We start from the raw sequence: 24,877 nt of genomic DNA, 5'->3' as shown, positions 1-24,877 counted from the left end.
CCCAGTGTTTCCTGTATTCCTCCAGCAATCTCTTTTAGAGGCTGCCTTGTAGGCGAGTGCCATTTAAAGAGAAGTCAAGAGCTCCTGTTCCTCCAGACCCCACTCCTGTTTCAGGTGTACCATGCTGAGAATATGGTACACCTGAGGCCCCAGTCACCCTCATTTTGACTAAATAGGGTAGAGCTTCCAGGCCAAAAGGGAAAATGAGAAGACCACAGGCTACTATGCCCATATGGCACTATGCGCCTAAAATACCTGTGTCACAGAGAGAAGAATGCCGCTGTATCCACTCCTACATCTGGGGCATGGCTCAGAGATTTTTGCCAAGGGGGAAAGGCAGGTCATAGAATCAAGAGGTCCAAAGCTCTCTCCAAGGAACTGACTTTATTTAAAAGAGTGTACAGGATGGTTAAGCCTAAAGGCACTCAAAAATCAGTGAAGGTATGGTGAAAAGCAATTAAAAAGAGGCTGGTAGTTTCATGAGAGATCTAGGCTAAACCACAGAACAGGTAGTTTACTAGAGAGAAGCAAGGAAAAGACGAATAAGAGTCTACCTGAGATCAAAATGAGCCCCAAATACCCAAAAACTTTTCACAGAAAGGCTTGGGTAGTAAATTGCAGTTAATTTAAGTCAATTTTAGTGGTTATCCATTCCCCACTTCCTAGTCCTGTGGCAGTCAGCTATTCACATGTTCCTGGAGCATGCAGGTTGCAGGAGCCTTGCATGCAGCTTGCAGGAGACAGGGTGGACATTAAGAGCCCTGTCCTCTAAATATGAGGGATTTGTGCTCTGTTTGCTCACTGCTGCTTCTGATTGTGGAGAGGCAGACACGGAGACAGGCAGCCACTGTTGCACCCCCCATACCACTGCTGTAAGCCACTCCCCCTCTGAATAAACTGACTTCTTAGGATTTAAAGGGCTGGCACTCTTTTCTCCTTCATTTTTCTCTTTTTCACCCTTTGGGAGTCATACATTTAAAGACGAGGATATTCAAAAGCAACCACAAATACAGGAAAATTTAGAAAGTACCACACATGCCCAAGGAGAGGTGCAGGCTCAGAAAAGACTTGAGAACACCTTAAGTTTTCACCTCACACTGATCCCAGCCCAAAGACATCCTATAACAATTAAACAAACAAATAACACACTTAAAAGCCAGGGAAGGGAGAAAATCTGATATTCAGAGACACGACGTTGTGCGATTCAAATGTCCAGGTTTCAAGAAAAAAAAAAAAAAAACCACGAGGCATACAAAGAAAGAGGTAAAAAAGAATTTAAAGAAAATGTCTCTGAGAAACACCAGATGGTGGGCGTAGTAAATAAAGACTTTAAAACTGAAACATGCTCTAAGAGCTAAAAGATGATATGGACAAAGTCAAGAAAACAATGTATAAACAAAATTGAAATACCAGTAAAGAGGTAAAAAAGGAAAAAATTCTGGTGCTGAGGACTTCCCTGGTGGCACAGTGGTTAAGAATCCGCCTGCCCATCACTTTTAAGAAAGCTTACAATTGGGCCCTGTACCATCTCAAGTCCTCTGTAGCTCCTCTTGAACATTTTTTGCCATAATAATAATTATGATATTTTTTTAAATTTTTATTTATTTATTTATTTTTGCGGTACGCGAGCCTCTCACTGTTGTGGCCTCTCCCGTTGCGGAACACAGGCTCCGGACACGCAGGCTCAGCGGCCATGGCTCACGGGCCCAGCCGCTCCGCTGCATGTGGGATCTTCGCGGACTGGGGCACGAACCCGTGTCCCCGGCATCGGCAGGTGGACGCTCAACCACTGCGCCACCAGGGAAGCCCTGAAAGTTATTCTTTTAAACAGATTCACTCAACGGCTCCGCATCCCACTGCGGTGTTTTGCAGTCTCTTGCAGTCCTGAAAGAACTAGCCTCAGTGAGCTACAGAGCCAAGCCACGCGGGGTAGGGAAGCCTCCTCTCTCATGCATAACCCTTTAAACTCTCCGGGAGGGCGTAGCACCAGGGCTTATGGGAAATGTAGTCTTACGTTCCCTGGCTCACACTGCGCGTGGTTCAGTAAGCCCCTCTGCCGCGGCTCGTCCTGCGCACGTGCAGTTCACTAGCCCCGGTGTCTCGCTTTTCCGTGTCTTGCGGAGAAAATCCTGGACCGTCTAGGTCTGCGCGCGCTCAGAGAGCGGGTGCTGCCTGAGTAAGAGCTGCGGGTGAGCCCGAGTTGGGTGAGGGCCGAGGGGTTCCGGTGCGGCTTGAGGACTGGTGGGAGGTAGCAGTGGGAAGGAACCCCGCGGTGTGACCCCCGGTGAGAGAGCCTGCGCGGAAGGATGGGGGCGGCCTCGGCTGCGAGGAGGGATGGCGGGGTCGGGGCGCCTCTGTCAGGGGAAGGGGCGGCCTCGGTCGTGGGGATGCGGACGTACGGAGCCCCGAGAGGCTGCCGAATCCACGCGACTGCGGGAGGGGGGGCGTGAGTTTTGTATCCAGGCGGAGCCAGGTGTAAATTAATTACTGCTGGCAAGATGATTGATCTACCTGAGACGAGGTTTTCTCATCTGTAAAACGAGAGTATTGATATGTACCACACGGGGTTGTTCTGAGGATTAAGTTTTTACATACGTTTTGAAAATACGGACGTAAAGTTTTTACATATAGCACATAACGTATAGTTGATATTAGCTGATAAGGTGTTTGGAAGATACTTTGCTGTTTTCATTAGCTGTTTTGTTTAATCTTCACAACAACCTTTATGTAACTGTTTTCTATTTTGACAAAAAAGGAAAACTGAGGCTCAGAGGGTTCAAGTGAAATACACCAGGTCACACAGCCACGGTAGATATCCAGCCTAAAACCAGCAGTGTATTCCTCACAGCACTTCCCGCGGGGCACAGGGAAACAATCCCAAAGTGTGTGGAGTGAATCTCACCTTGTGGTCAGGTATTCTGGGGTTTCTTGCCATCTCGGAACCCTTGGGGCAGACTACATAATGTGTTGCTTGGACTGCAACACTGTCCAATCTTCAGCATCCTCAGTGGCCTTGGAGTTTAGACAAGTAAGTTCTGTGACATTTGGAGCCCGGAATGAAACTTCTAAATAAGATGATTTTGTCCTTTAAGCCTAGGTTCCTGTTCCTTTGCAAGTAACAATCTTTATCCTGCTCAGAATGAGCAATGCTTCGCTAATATCACTGCATCCAGAAGACCTCACCATGATGGTGAAAGGTCTGGACCAAGTTTCAGGAAAGATAGGTGAGTGGGGCCCTGAGAGTGGTGGGCAAGGAAGTGTTCATTCTTTGGAGGGTTTACGTGGGCATGGTCTGCAGAGAGAGATCACTAGGCCCAGCTTTTAATAAGCATACCATGCCTTCAGCCTCCACTCACTTTCTCCAAATTCTGAGCTGCTCTCCTGTGACATCCGTCATGATGTGTGCCCCCTAGAGGGATGCTGGCTGCTGCATCTACCCTGACATCATAGAATAGGGTCATCTGTGTCTGCTTCATTTCAAAGCTGAGAAACCTTGACTGTGAGTGTACAAGTAACCTGCCCATAGACACCCAGTTTGTAGGTGGTGGAGCCAGGAGTAGAAAAAGGCTGTCCATGTTACAACGGGTAAGTCACCCACCAGGTTTTATTACAACTCAGTTAGAAACAAACAAGTTTTTAAATAGACCTTTTCCTGAAGGAACTCCCCCATCCCTTTCTGCAGGGTGATTTCTCTGACTCGAAGGGTAGGCAACTCAGTAGGATATAAGCAAACATATCTTGAGTACTTTTCCTACAGTGTTGATGATGAAAATAATGGTTTGTCTTCTGATGTAATATTATTTGTTCAATTAGTCCTGAATTGGTTCTAAAAGAAAAATGAAATTAATAAATCATTAGGAAGTAAATCCGGGGTTAAATTGCTCAGCCAGGCTCTATAACTTGGCTGTCAGAGTTGCACATGTGAATTCTCCCTCCACATAGTTCTTGCTGACTCCTCAGAGGCCAGAGAAACTTTTTCCCACAGAGGGGCATTTAACCAGCCGGTAGGCAGAAGTTCTTAGGAAGCTCAAAGATTCCTAGCAGCCAGATCTCACATGACCCACTCCTGTTTTCTTTTCCCATAGCTGTACATACAGCCTTCTCTGTACTTTCCCAAAAGGAACAGAAAAAGAACAAGTCCCCGGTGAGTTGTTTGTTTATTCATTTCTCACATTGTCTTCCATTGCAAAAATGATTCAAGATTAAAATGATAAAAATTATTAAGGAATATATAGAGTTAACAGATCTAAAACAAGGAAAAGTCAACATTTAATTATATGGAGATAATCCTAGTTGCTTTGTTAGTATGTATATTACACATATTTTATAACTCATTTTTACAATAATAATTATGTGCAGATTTTTCTCTGATACTTTGTACAAAAGGAAAATGCTTTGCTTTGACTCTAAGAATAAACAAAAGTAACTCGTCATGGAATATAAAGACTTTCTGGCCTGAAGTCTGAAAACAATTTCTTTGTCTTAATGAAAGTGTGGTAGTTGACAACCGCACTTAACAAGCGTGAAGTGAATGCTACCTCTGTTTCTCTTCTCTGACTGTTCTTTAGTGGGCACAGGAGGCAGAGAGCCAAAGCATGACTCAGTTGATGTAAGGTGATGATTTCTTCTGTCTGCTTCTTGGTATGGTCTTCTTCCTGTTGCCTTTTAGCAAAGCTTATCCCCACGCATTCCTCCTCGGTCCATTGTAATTCTTACCTTACTATTGTTCTTGACTAATTTCATACCATGTGGATTTTCAACTATATCCGAGGATGAGACAACCGCTCCAAATCTGAAATTCAGAAGCTGAATTTTGTGCCTCGTTAAGTAAGTAAGACCTATCACTGGCCAGACATATTTTCAAAGCAAACTGTTGATTTTTTCCTATAGGGTTTTTGCAAAGAGTTAGTATATTAGTTTCCTATGGCTGCTGCAACAAGTTACTGCAAATTTGGCGGCCTAGAACAACAGAAATTTATTGCCTCGCAGTTCTGGAGGCCAGAAGTCTGAAATCAAGCTGTTGTCAGGGCAGCACTCCTGCCTAAGGTTCTAGAGAAGACTCTGTTCCCCATCTCTTTTGGCTTCTGGTGGCTGTTGGGAGAGAGGGAGGAGATGGAATGGAAAGAAAACCAAGGTGAAGAAAAATATTCCTTAAACCCTGTATCAGTCAGGGTTTTCCAGAGAAACAGAACCAATAGTGTGTGTGTGTGTGTGTGTGTGTGTGTGTGTGTGTGTGTGTTTGTACACATATATGCGTATAACACATGTATGCATACTCATATATATTCATACATGTATACATCCATTTTAAGGAATTGGCTCACGTGATTGTGGAGACTGGCAAGTCTAAAATTTGTAGGGCGAATTGGTAGGCTGGAAATTGTCAGTTATAAATATATATGGAATTTGAAAAATAATACAGCTAATATTTAGTACCAAGTTCCCCTTCCCTGAGTTCTTCTAGCTGCAGGTCTAGAATGTCTCCAGTGGCAGCAATGTCAGCAGTCCCACAGCTATTTCTTCTAAAACACCATTTATATTCAATTTGAATTTCATTTCTAAAAAACCCCTTTCATTTCTTTATTGCTCCTTCGTCTTTGTTGGCCAGTTCCCTGTTGCAGTTAACTGTTTTTGCAAATGTCTTATTGCTGAGAGACAAGAGGCAACACAACTACATGCTTTGCTGTGTGTGGTGAATGCACAGCAACCAGTCACAGGCAGACTTTGGAAAAACCGACATGATTGATCATTGTTCATGATGTGTGTCTGTTATCTCGTAGTGATTTGTGGACTGAAAAACAAGCAGTTTCTACTTTGTGCAATTACAGTTATCCTAGTAACTAAAAATCTGACCCGTGTTGTTGGGCTGGTGTTATTTAACTAAATTGTGGTGACTGAAATTCATGCCTATTAGAACCATGCGAAGTTGGACTATCTGTATAGACATAAACATTCATACATACCTATCTATTAACACAAATTTGTAGATGCTTAAAAGTTGTGCCTGGCAGTGTGGGTTATCAGAGACTTAGGAGCACTCTTGTGTAAAGGAATAATCCCAAGATTACACATCATCTATTCCCTGAACAGACCAGGGCATTTTTAAAAATTTATTTATTTTTTGGCCATGCCATGCGGCATGCAGGATCTTAATTCCCCAACCAGGGATCGAACCCGTGCCCGCTGAAGTGGAAGCGTGGAGTCTTAACCGCTGGACCGCCAGGGAAGTCCCTAGACCAGGGCATTTTATATCACTGAAGCCCCAAACTCAGTTCTCTCCTGATTTTATGCTGTTTGTTAATCCAGTTTGCATCCATACCAGTTTCTAAGCTTTCTGAGGGTAGAAACAGTGTTTTATGTACTTTATATATCCACAGAAACTAGGACACTTTCATACATATAATGTATTTTATGCTTGTGTGGACATCTATGTATGTATATACACTGTAAGGGAGCAAAATTTGCCACACCAAAATGTGTCTCTTTGGCATGAGGATTAATTTAGGCTGATTATTATTATTAGTTTTTTACATCTTTATTGGGGTATAATTGCTTTACAATGTTGTGTTAGTTTCTTCTGTATAACAAAGTGAATCGACTTTGTATACATATATCCTCATATCTCCTCCCTCTTGCGTCTCCCTCCCACCCTCCCTATGCCATCCCTCTAGGTGGTCGCAAAGCACCGAGCTGATCTCCCCGTGCTATGCGGCTGCTTCCCACTAGCTATCTATTTTACATTTGGTAGTGTATATATGTCCATGCCACTCTCTCACTTCTTCCTAGCTTAACCTTCCCACTCCCCGTGTCCTCAAGTCCATTCTCTACGTCTGCATCTTTATTCTTGCCCTGCCACTGGGTTCATCAGTACCGTTTTTTTTTTTTTAGATTTCATATATATGTGTTAGCATATGGTATTTATTTTTCTCTTTCTGACTTACTTCACTCTGTATGATAGACTCTAGGTCCATCCACCTCATGACCAACAACTCAATTTTTTTTCATTCTATGGCTGAGTAATATACCACTGTATATACGTTAGGCTGATTATTTTTAAGAAACAGAAGACTCAGGAAGTCTTTCTTTTTACCTAAAGAATTTAGATATAGGGCCTATTCTTGGAGTAGAGCTGTCACCAGAGAAGCTGCAAAGAATGAAGGCTATATGTGGTTGGGGAAACTCTGCAGCAGCAGTCTCCAGCCTTTTTGGCACCAGGGACCAGTTTTGTGGAAGACAGTTTTTCCATGGGATGGGGGCGGGGTTCGGGGATGGTTCAGGCGGTAATGTGAGTGATGGGGAGCAATGGGGAGGAGCACTTTCTTGCCCACCACTCACCTCCTGCTGTGCTGGTCCAAGGCCCAGGGTTTGAGGACCTGTGCTCTACAGGGCCTAGAGATCAGTGTCTATTCTGTGTCCCATTGTCTCTGCAGGCCCAGTAAACCTTTGTTCACCAAACTTTTGCTTTTCCATTTCCATGTAAATTGCCTTCCTCCCCTTTGAAGTCCCAAATCACTACCACTAACATCCTTTTTTATCTTTTGCTCAAGATGGTATTTAAAGTGAGGGTTTCAGCCATTTTGGCAAGTTACTTAGCTTTCCTGGGTCTCTCTGCTGTATACATTTTATTAAACTTTTGTTTGATTTTCTTTTATTAATCTCTCTCATGTCAGTTTATTTTTTTTATGGAAGTATAGTTAATTTACAATATTATATTAGTTTCAGTTATATAGCATAGTGATTCAGTATTTTTGCAGATTATACTCCATTATAGATTATTACAAGATAATGGCTATAATTTCCTGTGCTATACAGTATATCCTTGTTACTTATCTATTTTATACATAGTAATTTGTTTATGTTAATCCCATACCCCTCCTCCTTTCCCTCTCCCCTTGGTAGAAATGTAAATTGGTGCAGCCACTATGGAAAACAGTATAGAAGTTCTTCAAAAACCTAAAAATAGAATTGCCATACTCTCCAAGGAATTCCACACCTGGGTGTATACCCAGAAAAAAATGAAAACACTAATTCAAAAAGGTACATGCAGGGCTTCCCTGGTTGTCCAGTGGTTAAGGTTTCGCCTTCCAATGGGTTCGATCCCTGGTCGGGGAGCTGTCCCGCATGCCTCGTGGCGAAAAAACCAAAGCATAAGAAACAGAAGCAATGTTGTAACAAATTCAATAAGGACTTTAAAAATGGTCCACATCAAAAAAATCTTTTGAAAAAAAAAGGTACATGCACCCCAATGTTTATAGCAACTTTATATATAATAGCCAAGACATGGAGGCAACCCACGAGCCCACCAACAGATGATTGGATTAAGAAGCTGTGTGTTACTCAGCCATAAAAAAGAATGAAATTCTGCCATTTGCAGCAATGTGGATGGACCTAGAGAATATTTGCTTAGTGAAATAAGTCAGGCAGAGAAAGACAAGTACTGTAGGACGTCGCTTATATGCAGAATCTAAAAAATAATACAAATGAATGCATATGCAAAACTGAAACAGACTCATAGATACGGAAAACAAGCTTGACCTAGAGAATATCATCCTTCCTTTTATCCATGTGGTGTAGCACATTGATTGATTTGCAAATGTGGAACTATTCTTGTGACCCTGGAATAAATCCAACTTGGTCATGTTGTATGATCCTCTTTACATATCATTGGATTTGGTTTGCTAATATTTTGTTGAGGATTTTTGCATCTGTATTCATCAAAGATATTGGCCTGTAATTTTCTTTTTTTGTAGTGTCTTTGTCTGGTTTTGGTATCAAGGTAATGGTGGCCTCATAGAATAAATTTGGGAGTGTTCCGTCCTCTTCAGTTTTTTGGAATAGTTTTGAGATATGTATCTGGTAGAATTCCCCTGTGATCCCCTGACCAGGGATCAAACCCGTGCCCCCTACAGTGGAAGCACTGAGTCCTAACCACTGGTCTGCCAGGGAATTCCTGAAGGGAGTTTTTAAATTACAGATTCAATTTCACTTCTAGTGGTTGTTTTGTTCAAATTGTCTGTTTCCTCTTGACTCAGTCTTGGCAGGCTCTGTGTTTCTAGAAATTTGTCCATTTCTTCTAGGTTGTCCAATTTGTTGGCATATAACTGTGTCAAAGCCTCTTTTACGATTTTTTTTTTATATCTCTGTGGTATCCAAATTGGAAATGAAGAGGTAAAACTCTCATGTCAATTTAATTCTTAGAGCAGCCAGAAGAACCCAGAAGGGTGGAGGAAAATTTCTTCCGCTCTGACAACATTACGCATGAATTAATAGATTAATTGGGTATTTTCACTATGTTTCTCTTTGTCCCACCACATATACACAAAACAGGGAATATGGTAAACATAAAAACTTTTTCTAATAAACTCAACAGTGAACATGGTGAGGAATTAGTTCCTAAATATCTTTTCTCTGTCATACAGTTGTGAATATTTCAGATTGATCAGATATATGCTCTTACAGGGATCAGTTTCATTTGAGGATGTGACTGTGAACTTCACCCAGGAGGAGTGGGGTCAGCTGGACCCTGATCAGAGGACTTTGTGCAGGGATGTGACGCTGGAGAACTACAGAATCCTCATCTCATTGGGTAAGCAGAGCTTCTCTAAGTAACAACATCAGACCTATCGTTTCTTTGTTACCAAAGCATATGGATCTTTTGTAGAGGTTAATGATATTTAGGTTTGGACACTAGGAATATTGTTTGTGTTTTCACCTCCCCATTGAAAGATTCCAGTGGGCTCCTTCATTGTGCAGTTCCTGAAGCTGGTCCTTGGTTTTTCTTCTGAGTTCCTGAAGCCAGGCAGTGTTCTCTATGTCCTGTATCACTTTCCACTATCAGGGCATCGCATTGCCAAACCAGAGGAGATCTTCAAGTTAGAGCAAGAAGCACCATGGATATTAGAGGAAGAATTTGCAAGCCATTGTTACCCAGGTGAGTAATCCAGGGGAAATTAGATCCCAGGTGGTTGTTTTAGATATAAGCATCTTTGGAGCATTTTGAACAAATCTATTTAGAGGCTCCATCTGTTTGGAATTGACTAAGGATGTTTAGCCTACATGCCTCAGATACCTAAATTCACCACCAGATATAGTCTCACACATAAATGTTTTCTTTTTCGCTTGGCTTTTTAGGAGTTTAATCCCTATTACCTGTACCTTGAATTTCATTCCTATCTCATAATAAATATTTTATCTTAGTTAGTCCCCTTTCCTCTAAGCATTCTCAGTTGCCCACATTCCCTTCTATCAAGGACTTCTTTTGTTTTCAGGAGTTAATTAATTAATTAACTTAACCAATACTGCTTGAGCACTTGGTCCATGCCAATCATACTCTAAATGAAAGAGATACAGCAGTGGGTGAAATAAGTCCCTTGCTCTCAGGGAATTTACTTATTAGCAGGAAACAGACACAGGAACCTGACTGCCCTGTGAGAAAATGATGTACAGGTGTGGCAAGAGTAGAAGCAAGGAGACCAGTCAGGAAAAGAGATAATGCCATTGACTAGGTTTAGGGGGACAGAGTGTATAAAGTGATGGAGTTCTGGGTGTATGTTGACAGTGGGGTTAACAAAATTGGCACATGGACTCTAATCTACCTCCTCTAAATACTTCATTCCTCTGGTAATTTCTTAGAACAACATCCTTGTCTACTTGTGCTCCCTGTCACATTTACTGCATAATTCTCTTGATTGGGCATATTTTACTGTGAATTCCACTCTTTGTAATTCATCCATTCTTATTGAACCTTTAATTCTCTATTCCTGATGTTTCTTTCACCCCTTCTATCCATTTTGGAAGGTATATTCGTGAAGGGCCACATAAATATATGTACATTCATTGCCAACTTTACTCTCCCCTTTTCTACCCCAGTAGCTTTGATTAGTTGGTTCACTGTCACCCCGTCCCCTCAGCTCCTCAGAAAAGTGGAGGAAATGGAAAAATTTATTTGGAACTTTTATTTCAGAAGAATGATTCTGAAACCAAAGAGTCAGATAAATAGTATTTGTGTATTAGCCCAATTTCATAAGTAGTTTAATTCATAATGTATGTTTAATTTTTCTTATTTTTAGGTGAATTGAAAGTTGATGGCATGATGAAGAGCAAAGAAAACCAAGACAGACATTTATGGCAGGCTGCATTTATCAATAACAAAAAAGTAGTTACTGTGAAAGAGAATGTATTAAGAAAACCATTTAATTTTTGCATAGACTGTATTCCTTCCAGAAGAATGCCCAGTAAATATAACCTAGATGGAATCAGTTTAGAAAATACATCAGAGTTAACCAATAATAATAGAAACTATTCAGGAAAGAAATCTGATGATACCAATGGGTGTGAGAAATTGATTCCTGAAATTAATCATGAGAAAACTCATATTGGAGAGAAACTTAATGATTTTAATAAAAATGAGAGCACTTGCTATCATAATGAGGATTTTATTCAGCAACAGGAGAGTCACAGTGTGGAGTAACTATTTGAATATAATGAACACATTAAAGCGTTCCACGGTAATGCCCTCTTCATTACTCAAGAATGAACTCACACAAGAGAGAAACTCTGTGATTATGGTGAATGTGAGAAAACGGTCAAGGATGAGTCAAACCTCATGTTACATGAGGTAATTTACTCAAGGAAGAATCACTATAAACTTAATGAATGTGGGGAAACCTGTGATAAGTCAGTCCTCTGGAAGAAACGTCATAGACTTCACATGGGTGAGAAATACCACGAGTGTAACGTATGTGGAAAAGCCTTCTTCCAGAAGTCAAACCTCACAGTACACCAGAAAACACACACAGGAGAAAAACCCTATCAATGTAATGAATGTGGGAAATCTTTTTACCGTAAGCCAGCCCTCACTGTATATCAAAGAATTCATACAGGAGAGAGACCCTATGAATGTACTAAGTGTGAGAAAACCTTCTATCAGAAGTCAGCTCTCCATCGTCAACATCAAAGAATGCACACAGGGGAGAGGCCTTATAAATGTAGTTAGTGTGGAAAATCTTTCTCCCAAAAGTCAGACTTGACTGTGCATCAGAGGTCTCACACAGGAGAAGAACCTTATAAATGTTATGAGTTTGAGAAATTCTTCAGTATAAAGTCAAAACTTACTATACATCAGAGAATAGGCTCGGGGAGAAGCTCTACGAATGTAGTGAATGTGGGAAGATGTATTATATGAAGTCAACCCTCAATAAACATCAAAGACTTCACACGGGAAGAAAATATATGAATGCAGTGAATGTAGGAAGACCTTCTGTGGGAAGTCAGTTCTTAAACACCAGAGAACTCATACAGGGGAGAAACCTTACGAATGTGTTGAATGTAGGAAAACCTTTCTGAGAAGTCAACCCTCAGTAAACATCAGAGGATTCATACCGGGGAGAAACCCTTTGAATGTAACAAATGCAGGAAAGCTTTCTGCCAAAAGTCACAACTCATTCAACATCAGAGAATTCATACAGGGGAGAGACCCTATGAATGTAACGAACGTGGGAGAATGTTTTGCCAGAAGGCCTCCCTCAATGTACATCAGAGAACACACACAGGAGAGAAGCCCTATGATTGTAACAAATGTGGAAAATCTTTCTATAATAGTTCATCCCTCGTTAAACATAAGAGAATTCACTCAGGGGAGAAACCCTATAATTGTAATGAGTGTGGGAAGACCTTTAGCCACAGACCCACTCTTGCCACACATCAGGGAATACACACAGAAGAGAAACAATGTAAAGATATTTATACAAAACACTCCTCCCACAGTTCAGAGCCTTTGGTATGACAGAAACTATATCTGGGGAAGAAACTCTATGCATGTAATGAATGTGAGAAGTCCTTCTGCCAGAAGTTAGCCTTCAGTTTATATCAGAGAACTCACACGGAAGAAACCCTGGCAGTGTTTTTATCAATATACATTTCATTTTGCTACTCAGCACATTGCTAATCTGTATTTCTGAGTTTCTCTTGCAACCACGTGGGACAATGTGAATGAGAACTGGCCAATGGAATGTGAGCATAATGATGTCATTCACTTCTAGGTCTGAGACATAATGGGCCCCGTGGCAGTCCTTTGTGTTCTCTGTTCTCTGTGGGGTAGGAATGTAGTTGCCTTCCATTGAGAGGTCTGTATGCACTGTATGTTGGTGAACTCACACAAGAGTGGAGACTCCTGTCAAAATCCTGAATGCTTAGAAGCCTCATCCATGAATCAAACTCACTGTAATGGGAAAAATCAGAGTCAAGAAATCTATTGGTTACAACAAATGTAGAAAGGCTTTACTAAAAGGTGATATTTCACTGAACCTCAGGTAAATCAGAGTACAGTAAAACTTTATAAACGTTTGGCTTTCTGAAAGTTTTCAGTAAAACATACTTTATTATATTTCAGAGAATTTTTACTGAGGAAAACAATTTAGAAAACAAATATTTTTTTAGAAAAATGTTTTGGTAACAAATTTTGCTAAATATAATAAAATATTTATATGTATGTAGCCGCTGTAGTACATGTGTTTTTGTAAAATATCACAAGTATTTCGAATGAATCATGTATACAGTGTTATGTATGTGTGAAAATTCCTTGAGCTGTGGGAGACTTTTATATGAGTGTATTGTATAATATTTTCCGTGTTTAAAATTTTCACTGGAACCCAATAGAATCAAACTAAAACATCAAGATCCTTAATTTAATGACCATTATGACATAATTATCATTGTAAATGTCACTGCAGTCTTTTATATTTTAACACTATATATATATATATTTTTAATTAATTTATCTTTGGCTGCATTGGGTCTTCATTGCTGCGTGTGGGCTTTTCTCTAGGTGTGGAAAGCAGGGGCTACTCTTTGTTGCGGTGCGCGCGTGGGCTTCTCATTGTGGTGGCTTCTCTTGTTGTGGAGCACGGGCTCTAGGCGCGTGGGCTTCAGTAGTTGTGGCACATGGGCTCCATAGTTGTGGCTCGCAGGCTCTAGAGTGCAGGCTCAGTAGTTGTGGCGCATGGGTTCAGTTGCTTCATGGCATGTGGGATCTTCCCAGACCAGGGCTTGAACCCGTGTCCTCTGCTTTGGAAGATGGATTCTTAACCACTGTGTCACCAGGGAAGTCCAAACACAATATATATTTTATGTGAGATTATATGTGACACATTTAAAGTATCATGCTACATGACCCTTGAATAACGCAGGGGTTAGGGACACTGAACCTCTGTGCAGTTGAAAATAAGAGTATAAATTATAGTTGGCCTCTGTATCATGGTTCCACATTCACAGATTCAACCAACCATATATCATATAGTCCTGTAGTATTTACTATTGAAAAAAATCCACATATAAGTAGACCCACACAGCTCAAACCTGTGTTGTTCAAAGGTCAACTGTACACACATCTTCTCTACTATGTCCTGGTGTATATTAATGGGTATGGCCATTGTTACTGAATGGTCTGTTTTGTAAAGAAGCCAACAGTATTTTTACCAGCCACATGTTTCTCTAATAACAATTATTTACATACAAAATAGAGGCTAAGTTCACAATTTTTACCTCTAGCATAAGCCTGAGTTTAAGAAAGCAGCTGTGAACAGTAATGCTTGAGAAAACAACCCCCTCTTTCAATATCCTGAAATGTTTAAATGGGGACCCTAAGTAGGTTTGAGTGTACCAGCCCAGTTTAGATGGAATTAGGAATTATTTGTATAGTAACATGCTATATATCGTTGTCTTTACTTCCTAGTATTAGCAACCATGGTATGGTGCAGAAGTTGGCAGACGTTTTCTGTAAAAGGCCATATAGTAAATATTTTAACCTTGTAGGCCACATGTGCTTTCTGTCACTTTTTTTTACAACCTGTAAAAACCATTCTTAGCTCATGGCCCACTGGAAAACAGGTTGTTGGCCAGGTTTGGCCTGTGGGCCAAAGTTTGCTGACCTCTGGATGTAGCAGTTAAGAGCATGGACTCTGGAACCAGAGTTACTAGACTCAGATCCCAGTTCTACTGCATATTAGCTGTGTGACCTGGGCCAAATCCCTTATCTGTTCTGCAGTTCCTTATTTGCAAAATGATGATAATGATATTACCTACCCCATAGGGTTCTAGTGGAGATTAGGTAAGTTAGTAAATGTAAAGTACTTAGACCATTGGATAGAGTGTAGTGTTAGCTTTTCTATGAGTAGCATAATTTCCTTGCAACATATTTGTAGGAGCTTTTACAGACTTGTGATTAGTTATTCACCAGCTGTCTCTCACTTGTTCCATGCCAGCAGAATGTTGTTTTTGTTTCACTGTCCACCTTTCCTCTGTATGATACAGGAGATAATGATCTAACCTAATTTATTTTCAGCTTTTTGACTATGATAAATAAAATTGTAAGATACAGTTGGCCCTCCATACCCGAGGGTTCTACATCTATGCATTCAACCAACCACGAATTGAAAATATTTGAAAAATAAATTCTGGAAAGTTCCTCAAAGCAAAACTTGAATTTACTGCATGCCAGCACTGTTTACATACCATTTACATTGTGTTTACAACTATTTACATATTATTTGCATTGTATTGGGTATTATTTAATCTAGAGTTGTGTTTACAACTATTTACATATTATTTGCATTGTATTAGGTATTATTTAATCTAGAGTTGGTTTAAAGTACATGAGAAGGTATGCATAAATTATATGCAAGTAATACACCATTTTATATAAGGGATTTCAGCATCCATGAATTTTGGTATCTGATGTGGGTCCTGGAACCCTTTCAGGACATTTGGTCCTGTCCAAAACATCCATTGAGACATTTGGTCCCTGATCCATTAAATAATGCAAACATTTAACTTCATTAAAAATTTATGTAATTTTTGTTGTAATTCATGATGGATTTTGGATTTCACATTTATTCTTCCTCGTCGTGAAGTTTGGCAGGGTTACTCTTCAGTCGATGACCAACTGCTCCTGAGTATATATTGACCTGATTATTGGTTTCATGTTCGTTATATCTGCTAACAATTTTGGTTATATGAATTTGATTTTGTTAGTATCGTTGTGAAATTGGTGGCCCTCTTTGAATGTGACCACCAAGAACTGGGTGATAACTTATTCATTGCTTTGCTATTCATCCTTTAACACTTCAGTAAATCTCCAAATTGAAGGATGATGCACTACCATCAGCTTTGGAAATTTGTTATGCCAGCCTTTCACTGTGTTGTTTGTCCTCTGATCACCAGTTAGTACTGATGTATACACATTCCAAGTTTCTGGTGGAAATCTTGCAGTTTCTGGTTTTCTGCTTCTGCCATGCCTTCCATGAACATACAGTCTCTCTACATAATCCATTAGGTATCTAAATTTTCTTTTGCAGTCTCCACAGTGTACTCAAAAGTTTCATTTATAACTTCCATAGGCAAATGGAAGTTCAAACAACAGGGATGTACAGGTGTTACTGTACATTGTCATATACCCTGGCGTTAGATCCAAAGAAGACATGTTTTACCACAGTGATTGTGTAACAAGCATTCTTTTACTTATGCACTTGGTAAGGGGAATTGAATCTTACTGATATTTGCAATCTTGAAATTCATCATGCATGATGAAGGGTTAATGTTGAGGTTTCTTTCCCATGCAAATTCAAGTACTTTCTCATACATGTATATCTGTGTCTTCTCATCCTTTCATTGTCAGTGCATAAATCAGTGGCATAGTATAACCCAGTACTAGACTGTGCACAGTAAATAATTGAGTGACATGTGTTGGTGTCATCTTGAAGATGCCATCAGTGAATCTTGTTGTACTGGCACTGATATAGTGAATATTGTCATAAGTTGTTTAAATAAGAATTCTTTTTTCATCTTGAGCACCAGAATCGTGCATAAAAAATGGTTTGCCTCATCTGGTCACTTTACACTCCTCTGGAATTTCAGTTCCATGCAATGATGTTGGGTTTGGAGGTCAATGGGTTCTGGAGCTCCCACCATCTCCCCTTTGGAATATATTCAGGGTTTCATAAGCAGGTATGAGGAAACTGACATTGTTAATTCAGCATATTTCCTAACCAGCAACCCCAGATTTTTATAATCTTGTTCATACACGAACTACATGTTCCTTGGGAGTGTCAGTAGCTTCCATCATATTCTCTGAAAAGTTGATAACTCAAGAATGCAGTTCAGATGAGACCCCCAGGAAGCTCTCAGATGTCCTAGACTATGCCCCCCAATCACCATTTCACTGGTTCAGTCTGCCTGGAGAGCAAGGTTAAAGAGTTGGAGCTGAGTGTCAGAGCTTCATTTGGAATTTTGTGATCAAATGTGTGGACTCAGCAGTTGCTCCTATGACAACTTAAGTGGCCATGAAAAATCATGTAGATGGCTCCAAGAGAGGTTCAAGGGAATCCATCTGATCCTTCCTTGTCTTGTGATCTTAGCACAGAACAAGGAGCTTTCCCTCGTTGGCTCAATCAGAGCCCTTTTCCTCTGAAGTGAGGGATAAAGGACAAGATATCAGGTCTCTTTCTGCTTGAGGATAGGTAAGGACAATGATCTTTGTGTGGGCAGGATAGCTTTAACACCTAGAACTGTCTGAGGTTTTATTCAAATAAAAATCGCAAAGATTTGTTCCTTCAACTTAGGAGAGATGCTAGTAACAACTAGGCTGGTTTGATGAGTTACTATTGTAAAAGTTGCATGCGAAGAGTTAACAAATCAGAAGAGATACTCCTCAATCTGCCCTAGGTTAAATTTGTAAAGGTAAAGTGTTATTAATATAAATATTTCAGAAATTTTATACTTTATGGATATCTCTGGAGATTTGTCAGTGCCCTCTCTGTTGATAATATGTTTATAACCTTAGGAATAAAATTCTTATGAAGTAGTTACGTACTTCAACAGAGGAGTGTATTCTCATTCTGTTATTATTTGCTACAGATGTAAATTAACCACAGCCACCAAGTGTCTGTCATCTGCAGGTAGTTTTTCATTCTGAGGCTTGCCTGAGCACTCTGCTATAAGCTCAACAGGTCAGAGTTTCTGTCTTCAGCAAAGGACAGTCATGGAGCCTCATGGTATAGTACTGTCCAAAGTACTTCAATGATGGATACTTCAAAGAATAGACTCCTGGTTACAGCTTCTGAGATAACATCACTTGGACAACTTTCAGACTTTACCAGTGGACTCGGGATTTCTAAGACTCTTCAGCCCAAAAGTAGATGGCTTCAGGAGAGCAGGCTAGTAACCCAAGACCCAGAGGAACAAGAATATATTACATTGGATCAAATGAATTGATGAGAAAAATTTTATTATTGCTGTTCATAGGAATATTTTATGTTGTTTTAATTTTCTATTTCCTGTATGTTATGGGATGAATTGTGTTCCCCCAAAATTCATATATTGAAGTCCCAACACCCAGTACCCCAAACATGACAGTATTTGGACATAAGATCTTTAAAGATACGATTAAGTTAAAATGAGGTCTTTAGGGTGGCCTTAATGAATCTGACTGATGTCTTTATAAGAAGAGGAAATGTGGACACACAAAGAGACATTAGGAGCACACACAAACACACACACATGGGAAAGTCCACATGAGGACACAGCAAGAAGGTTGCCATCTGCAAGCCAAGGGAGAGAGGCCTCTTGAGAAACCAAACCTACTGACACCTTGATCTTGGATTTATAGCCTTCAGAACGGTGAGAAAATACATTTCTGTTGTTTAAGCCACTCAGCCTTTGGTATTTTGTTACAGCAGCCTAGCAAAATAATTCACTGGATTTATGAGGAAACTTTTCTATTTATAATCCAAAACAATTTAGTAGACTCTGCTTTTGTAAACTGAAACTGAAACATTAAAACAGTCCAGTTCCCTGGACTGCCAGGGAAGTCCTGGGTATGATGTCATTTTTAAGGAACAAGGTCTATTTATGAAGCCAGTGCCTACAAAGCCCTTGAAGGAAAACTAGCCTGATAGTGTCTTACTGAATTCCAGCCTTACCTTGCAGTCAGAAAGATGATTTTCTGGAACGCCAGGAACATTCGCAGATTTAGAGGATTTTGAGAAAGAGCAATTCACCCAAATGTCTAGGTACCATAAATGTGATGAAATTTGGTGGAGTTTCTTGGGATGGGTTTCCTAGCTCCTGGGATACCAAATACTAGTGGCTTTAAAAAGTACTGCTAACTATCTCGGTAAGGCTAGATCTTTAGCATGTAACAAAAAGTTTCACATGGATTCAAGATTTAGAATTTAAAAACTGACCTGTCAAAAGTATTTTAAAATATTAATAAAATGTTCTGTCGCTTTTTTAATTATTTACTGAGCATCAACTATGTGCCAGATCCTGTTCTATGGTTTAGGCACAAAGTGAGCAAACGAGACAAAGTTCTAATCTGAACAGAGCTTGCATTCTTGTGGTGGAAGCAGCCAGTAAGCACAGAAGGTATTCAATATAGTAAAAAAGAGGATAAGGTTCTCCAGAGAATCAGAATCAGTAGGAGATATATATATATACGTGAAGCCCAAGGAAGTCACTTTTGAGCAAAATGTGTAACTCTTCAATGGTCCTTGGACATCTAATGAAATAAAAATTGAAACTTTGCAATGTGATGACACAGAAATCACTGGGGAATTTACTGAAGGTAATTTAGAGCCATGGGTGTGAAATCAAAATTGTGCATTGAAAAGTAAGGTAAAGTGAGAAAATGGAGACTGAAAATTGACAACACTTTTAAGAAGCATCTCTTTATGAGGGAAGAAAGAAAAAGTATGTGGCTGCTGGATAATGTGAGGCCAAAGGAGAGAGGCCATTTAAAAAGCTTTTTATTATAGAAGTTTAAAAATATATATACAAAAGTAGGGGGGATTGGATGATGCCCTTCACTTGGATCAACAAATGTCAACATTTTGATACACTTCTTTTATCTTTTTTTCTTTTATGTTTTCTTGTCAACTTTTAAAGCAAATCTCTGATACCATGTCATGTTACTCCTACATACTCCAGTATGGATCCTAAAAACTAGACATTTTCTTGTATAACACCACAGTGCTGTTATCAAACCCAATAACTTTAGTAATTCTTTAATGTTATTTAATGTCCAGTCTACACTCAGAATTCCTGATGGTCTCAAAAATATCTTTTTATAGTTGGTGTGTTCAAATCGGGATTCAAACACAGTCCACACTATGCATTTGGTGGTTAGGTCTCTCAAGTCTTTTTTAAATTGAATGCTGTCTCCCACCCCTCTTTTTTATGCCATTGACTTGAAGAAAACAGGTCCATTGCCCTGTAATATATTGCTTGATTGTTGATTTGGCTGATTGCTTCCTGGTGGTGGCATTTGAAATTGTTCTCAAATCCCTTGTATTTCCTGTAAGCGGGAAGTTAGAACTGAAGGCTTGACTAGATTCAGGTTCAGCTTTTGAGGGCCCGAATACTTGATAGGTGGTGCCGTATACGTCGTCATCATCATATGAGTAGACACTTGTATAATCTTTGACACTCACACTTATAGTGACCCTAAGATTGATCACTGGTTTTAGGTGATGACAGCTTGGTGGTTTTGTAAAGTTCCCCATCAAGTTTCTTCTAATCCTTATATCATCATTAATAATTATTGCATGAAACAATTGTTTCATGAGGGTCAAAAATGTATTTTTCTAATTAGATCATTTCCGTATTTATGGTTGGAGTTATTTAAAGGAAAATTGTCCATCATTAATCTCAGAGTAAAGGGTTGATTTTCTAGCTTTCTCCAATGCTGACCAATGAGGTTCTGTTTTTCTTCTGCTCCCTCTCCATCTATCTCCTGTGTATTATTTGAATTCTTGGACTTTTACATATTTAAAGGTTTTCAATCAATTGCAGTCTATTCTTCTATGCTTAAATGGTCCCATCTTTGGTCACTGGGAGTCCTTTCAAAATGACTCCTGTGTTCTTTTGACCCCACTGTCCTTTTGTTGAAATAAGGGTTACTGACAATCATAAGGCAACTACTGATCTGTTCTCCATCCTTAGAGTTTTGCCTTTTCTGCAATGTCATATTTTGGGGGCTGACTGCTTTCACTTAGCAAAAGGCATTTAAAATTCATTCATATTGTTGTGTGATTCCCTTTCAATACTGAATAATATTGCAATGTCTGGATGTATCATACTTATACATTCACCTGTTGAAGGACATCTTGGTTGCTTCACTTTTGGGTTATTATGAATACGTTTTTGCATGGAGATAAATTTCTAGTAAGTTGGCCAAATACCTAGGAGCATGATTGCCATATTGTGTGGTAAGAGTATATTTAGCTTTGTAAGAAATAGCCAAACTATCTTCCAAAGGGGCTGCACCATTTTGCATTTCCACCAGCAATGAATGAGCATTCCTGTTGCTCCACGGCCTCACCACCATTTGGTCTTGTAGATTTTTTTAAAAAATTTAGTCATCCTAATATGCGCGTAGTATTATCTCATCGTTGTGGTAGACTTACTTTGAAAATCGTTTGGCAGTATCACGTGAGCTCCTCTGATCTGGCAATTTCACATATGTACCAAGAGACATTGTTTATAAGAGCAAAACCCAAAGCTAGTAGCAACCCAAACATATAGTAGACAGAAGAATGAATAAATTTATAATATTATATTCATATAATAGAATACTATGTAGCAGTCTAAAAATATTTAACTTACTATATAATTTATGGAAGTGTACATAGCAATAAAACTATAATGAATACAGTATTCATAATGATAAAATTATTAATAAGGGTTGCTTTTTTCAGGATCTCATTGAGGAGGGCACACAGGGAGCTTTAAGGTTATTGGTTATATTATTTTCCTTAAGTTGGGTAATGTGTATGCCAGTGTTTCATTCTTTGTATCATATATGTATTTTTTACATTGCATTTTCTTATACTGGTGGCCAGGGGCATTGCACTATTTCATAATGCAAAGAAATAAGTACCTGATAGACAAAAATATTAATTCTCTTTACCCTAAATGCTTGCAGTCTTTGCTCATGTGTCTTTTTCTCATATGTAAACCTCTTCCTTATCTTCTTCAACCATGTTAACCCCTTTTTTTTTTTTTTTTCGGGCTGCGGCATGTGGGATCTTGGTTCCCTGACCAGGGTTCGAACCCATGCACCCTGCATTGGGAGTGCAGAGTCTTAACCACTGGACTGCCAGGGAAGTCCCTATGTTAACCCATTTTTTTAAATTAATCAATTAATTTTTATTTTTGGCTGTGTTGGGTCTTTGTTGCTGCGCGGGGGCTTTCCCTAGTTGCGGCGACCGGGGGCTACTCTTTGTTGCAGTGCTTGGGCTTCTCATTGTGGTGGCTTCTCGTTGCAGAGCAGGGGCTCTAGGTATGCAGGCTTGTGGCATGCATACTCAGTAGTTGTGGCATGCAGGCTCAGTAGTTGTGGCTCGTGGGCTCTAGAGTGCAGGCTCAGCAGTTGTGGTGCACAGGCTTAGTTGCTTTGTGGCATGTGGGATCTTCCTGGACCAGGGCTCGAACCCGTGTCCCCTGCATTGGCAGGCGGATTCTTAACTACTGCGCCTCCAGGGAAGTCCCTGTTAACCCAATTTTGATGAATCTTCTGAAAAATGCCCTGACAGCTCTAGCCCATGCTGTTCTTTCCCTTACCTGAAATCCGATAGCTTTGCCATTTGTGATAGTCAATTTTATGTGTCAACTTGAGTAGGTCACAGTACCCATATAATTCATCAAACACCAGTTCTGATGTTGCTCTGCAGGGTTTTTTTTTTTTTTTGAGATGAGATGAACATTTAAATAAGTAGACTTCGTTAACCAGATTATGTTCCATAATATGGGTGGGCCTCATCCAATCAGTTGAAGGCCTTAAGAGAGGGAATTCTGTCTCTAGAGACTCAGGCTGCAACATTAATTCTTCCCTAGGTCTCAGACTGGTGGCTTACCCTGCACATTTCAGACTTGCCATTCCCACAATCATGTGTGCCAGTCCCTTAAAATAGATCTCTCTCTCTCTCTCTACATACACACACACCCCTATTCTGTTTCTCTGGAGAACTCTAACATGTCACTTACTGTATATCCATTTTTAAGATAACATATTAAAAGCATCTGGAAGTGCCTGTCAAATTGTAGGTACTTATAAGCATTCGTGTTGTTTCTCCGACTTCTGCTTTCTATCTTTATTGTTTAACAGGTTCATGTTTTGTTTTCCTGTATTAGTTATTTATTGCTGTGTAACAAATTACCCCAAAACTTAGTGGCTTACAGCAACACTTTTATCTCACAGTTTCTGTGGGTCAGGATCTGGGCACAGCTTAGATGGGTCCCTCTGGCCTAGGGTCTCTGACAGACCACAGTCTCGGCTGTTATCATCTCAAAGGTCGACTGGGGAAAGATAAGCTTCAAGGCTCACTCACCATGGTTGTTGGCAGGATTCAGGTCTGTGCAGGCTCTTAGCCTGAGGGCCTCAGTCCCTCACTTGAGAGGAACACTTGGAGGCTGTCCTCAGCCTGCTTCATGAAAGTGTGCAATCTGAGATGGCAGGAGAGAGTATACCCACAGGAAGGAAGTCACAGTCATTTATAACTTAACCACGGAAGTGACATCCAATCACTTTTGTTAGATTCCATTCATTAGAAGCGAGTCAGTAGGTCCGGCTTCGAACTCCAGGGTGAATTCAAAGGTGTGAATACCAGCGGGTGGGGGTCATTGGGATCATGTCAGAAGATGCCACCACATTTTCATTTAAATCCATTTATTATTCAACAAACAGGTATTATATATGCCAGGCACTGTTCTAGCCACTTGTACCAGTGAATAAAACATACAAAATTCCCTGCCTTTAGCAGAGAGAGATAGTTAATTACATGTTTGTATGTTTCAAGGTGATAAATGCTATAAAAATTAGGTCAGGATAAGAGCACTGGGGGTGAGGGTAGGAAGTCAGAAAAGGCTTCAGAGAGAGGGGACAGTTGAGCAAAAGCTTAAAGGAGGTGAAGGAACTGGCTACATGAATATCTGAAGGAAGAGAAACCAGTGCAGAGACTCAAAGGCAGGAACATGCCTGCATCTTCAAGGAAGAGCAAGGAGGCCGGTGGCACTGAAGTCCAGTGAGCGTAAGGAGAGTGTAATAGGAAATGAGGTCTGAGAAGATGGGACAGAAGTCTGCAGAGCTGGGAGGTTATTGTAAGGATTTTGACTTTTTCCTGAAGTGAAATGGATGCCGTTGAAGGGCTTTGAGCAGATGAATGACATGATCTTACTTGTTTTATAAACTTGAAAATTAAATATAATATACACTCAGAAAGCACACAAAGCACAAGTGTACAGCCCAATAAATATTTACAAAGTAAACATACCCATCAGTTAGCACCAGATGAGGAAAGAGAACGTCACTGGCATTCGAGAAGCTGTCCCCAGGGCCCAACCTAGTCATACATCCCCTCCTCTACAAAAGTAAATTATCTTGACTTCTATTGCCTAGTTTCAAATTTTATATAAATGGAGTCATACAACATATTCTCTTGTGTCTTCTTTTGCTAAGTATCATCTGTGTTGTTGCTCAAGGCAGCTTATTTTCATTGTTACGAATTATTCCATTGTATGAACATACTATAGTTTATTCCTGCTTCTATTGATGGACTTTTGGGGTTTTCCAAGTTTGGACAATGCTATGAACATTCTTGTACATGTCTTTCAGTATATATTTCTGTCGCTGGCTTGTAGAGTAGGTGTGTGCTCAGTAATAATAGATATGTCAAACCATCTTCCAAGATGTTTATACCAGTTTAAATTGCGATTGATGCCTTACGTTTTTACAGGATCACTCTGGCTGCTGCATTGTGAAGTGACTGTGCAAGGGTAAGGGTGGTTGGAGGAGGACTAAGAGGTCGTGCAGTAACCCATGTGTGGT

At 40.0% G+C, this 24,877-nt stretch overlaps 1 protein-coding gene and 1 pseudogene across 1 annotated transcript; both read left to right on the top strand.

Moving 5' to 3' along the window:
• Positions 1-2,306: 2,306 nt before the first annotated feature.
• ZNF487 (zinc finger protein 487) lies at positions 2,307-12,104 on the top strand. Its single transcript, XM_060033492.2, has 6 exons — positions 2,307-2,446; positions 3,139-3,224; positions 4,002-4,144; positions 9,460-9,586; positions 9,839-9,931; positions 11,070-12,104. Exons 1-6 carry the CDS (start codon positions 2,307-2,309, stop codon positions 11,468-11,470), a joined length of 990 nt encoding a protein of 329 aa, XP_059889475.1. The 3' UTR covers positions 11,471-12,104.
• LOC138414290 (zinc finger protein 33B-like) lies at positions 11,711-13,724 on the top strand (annotated as a pseudogene).
• The last annotated feature ends 11,153 nt before the right edge of the window (positions 13,725-24,877 follow it).

This window comes from Delphinus delphis, chromosome 16 (genome assembly GCF_949987515.2).
Source record: "Delphinus delphis chromosome 16, mDelDel1.2, whole genome shotgun sequence".
Lineage (NCBI taxonomy): Eukaryota > Metazoa > Chordata > Mammalia > Artiodactyla > Delphinidae > Delphinus > Delphinus delphis.
The sequence above is the reverse complement of the archived record's forward strand: the minus strand, read 5'-3'. Positions and strand labels throughout refer to the sequence as shown.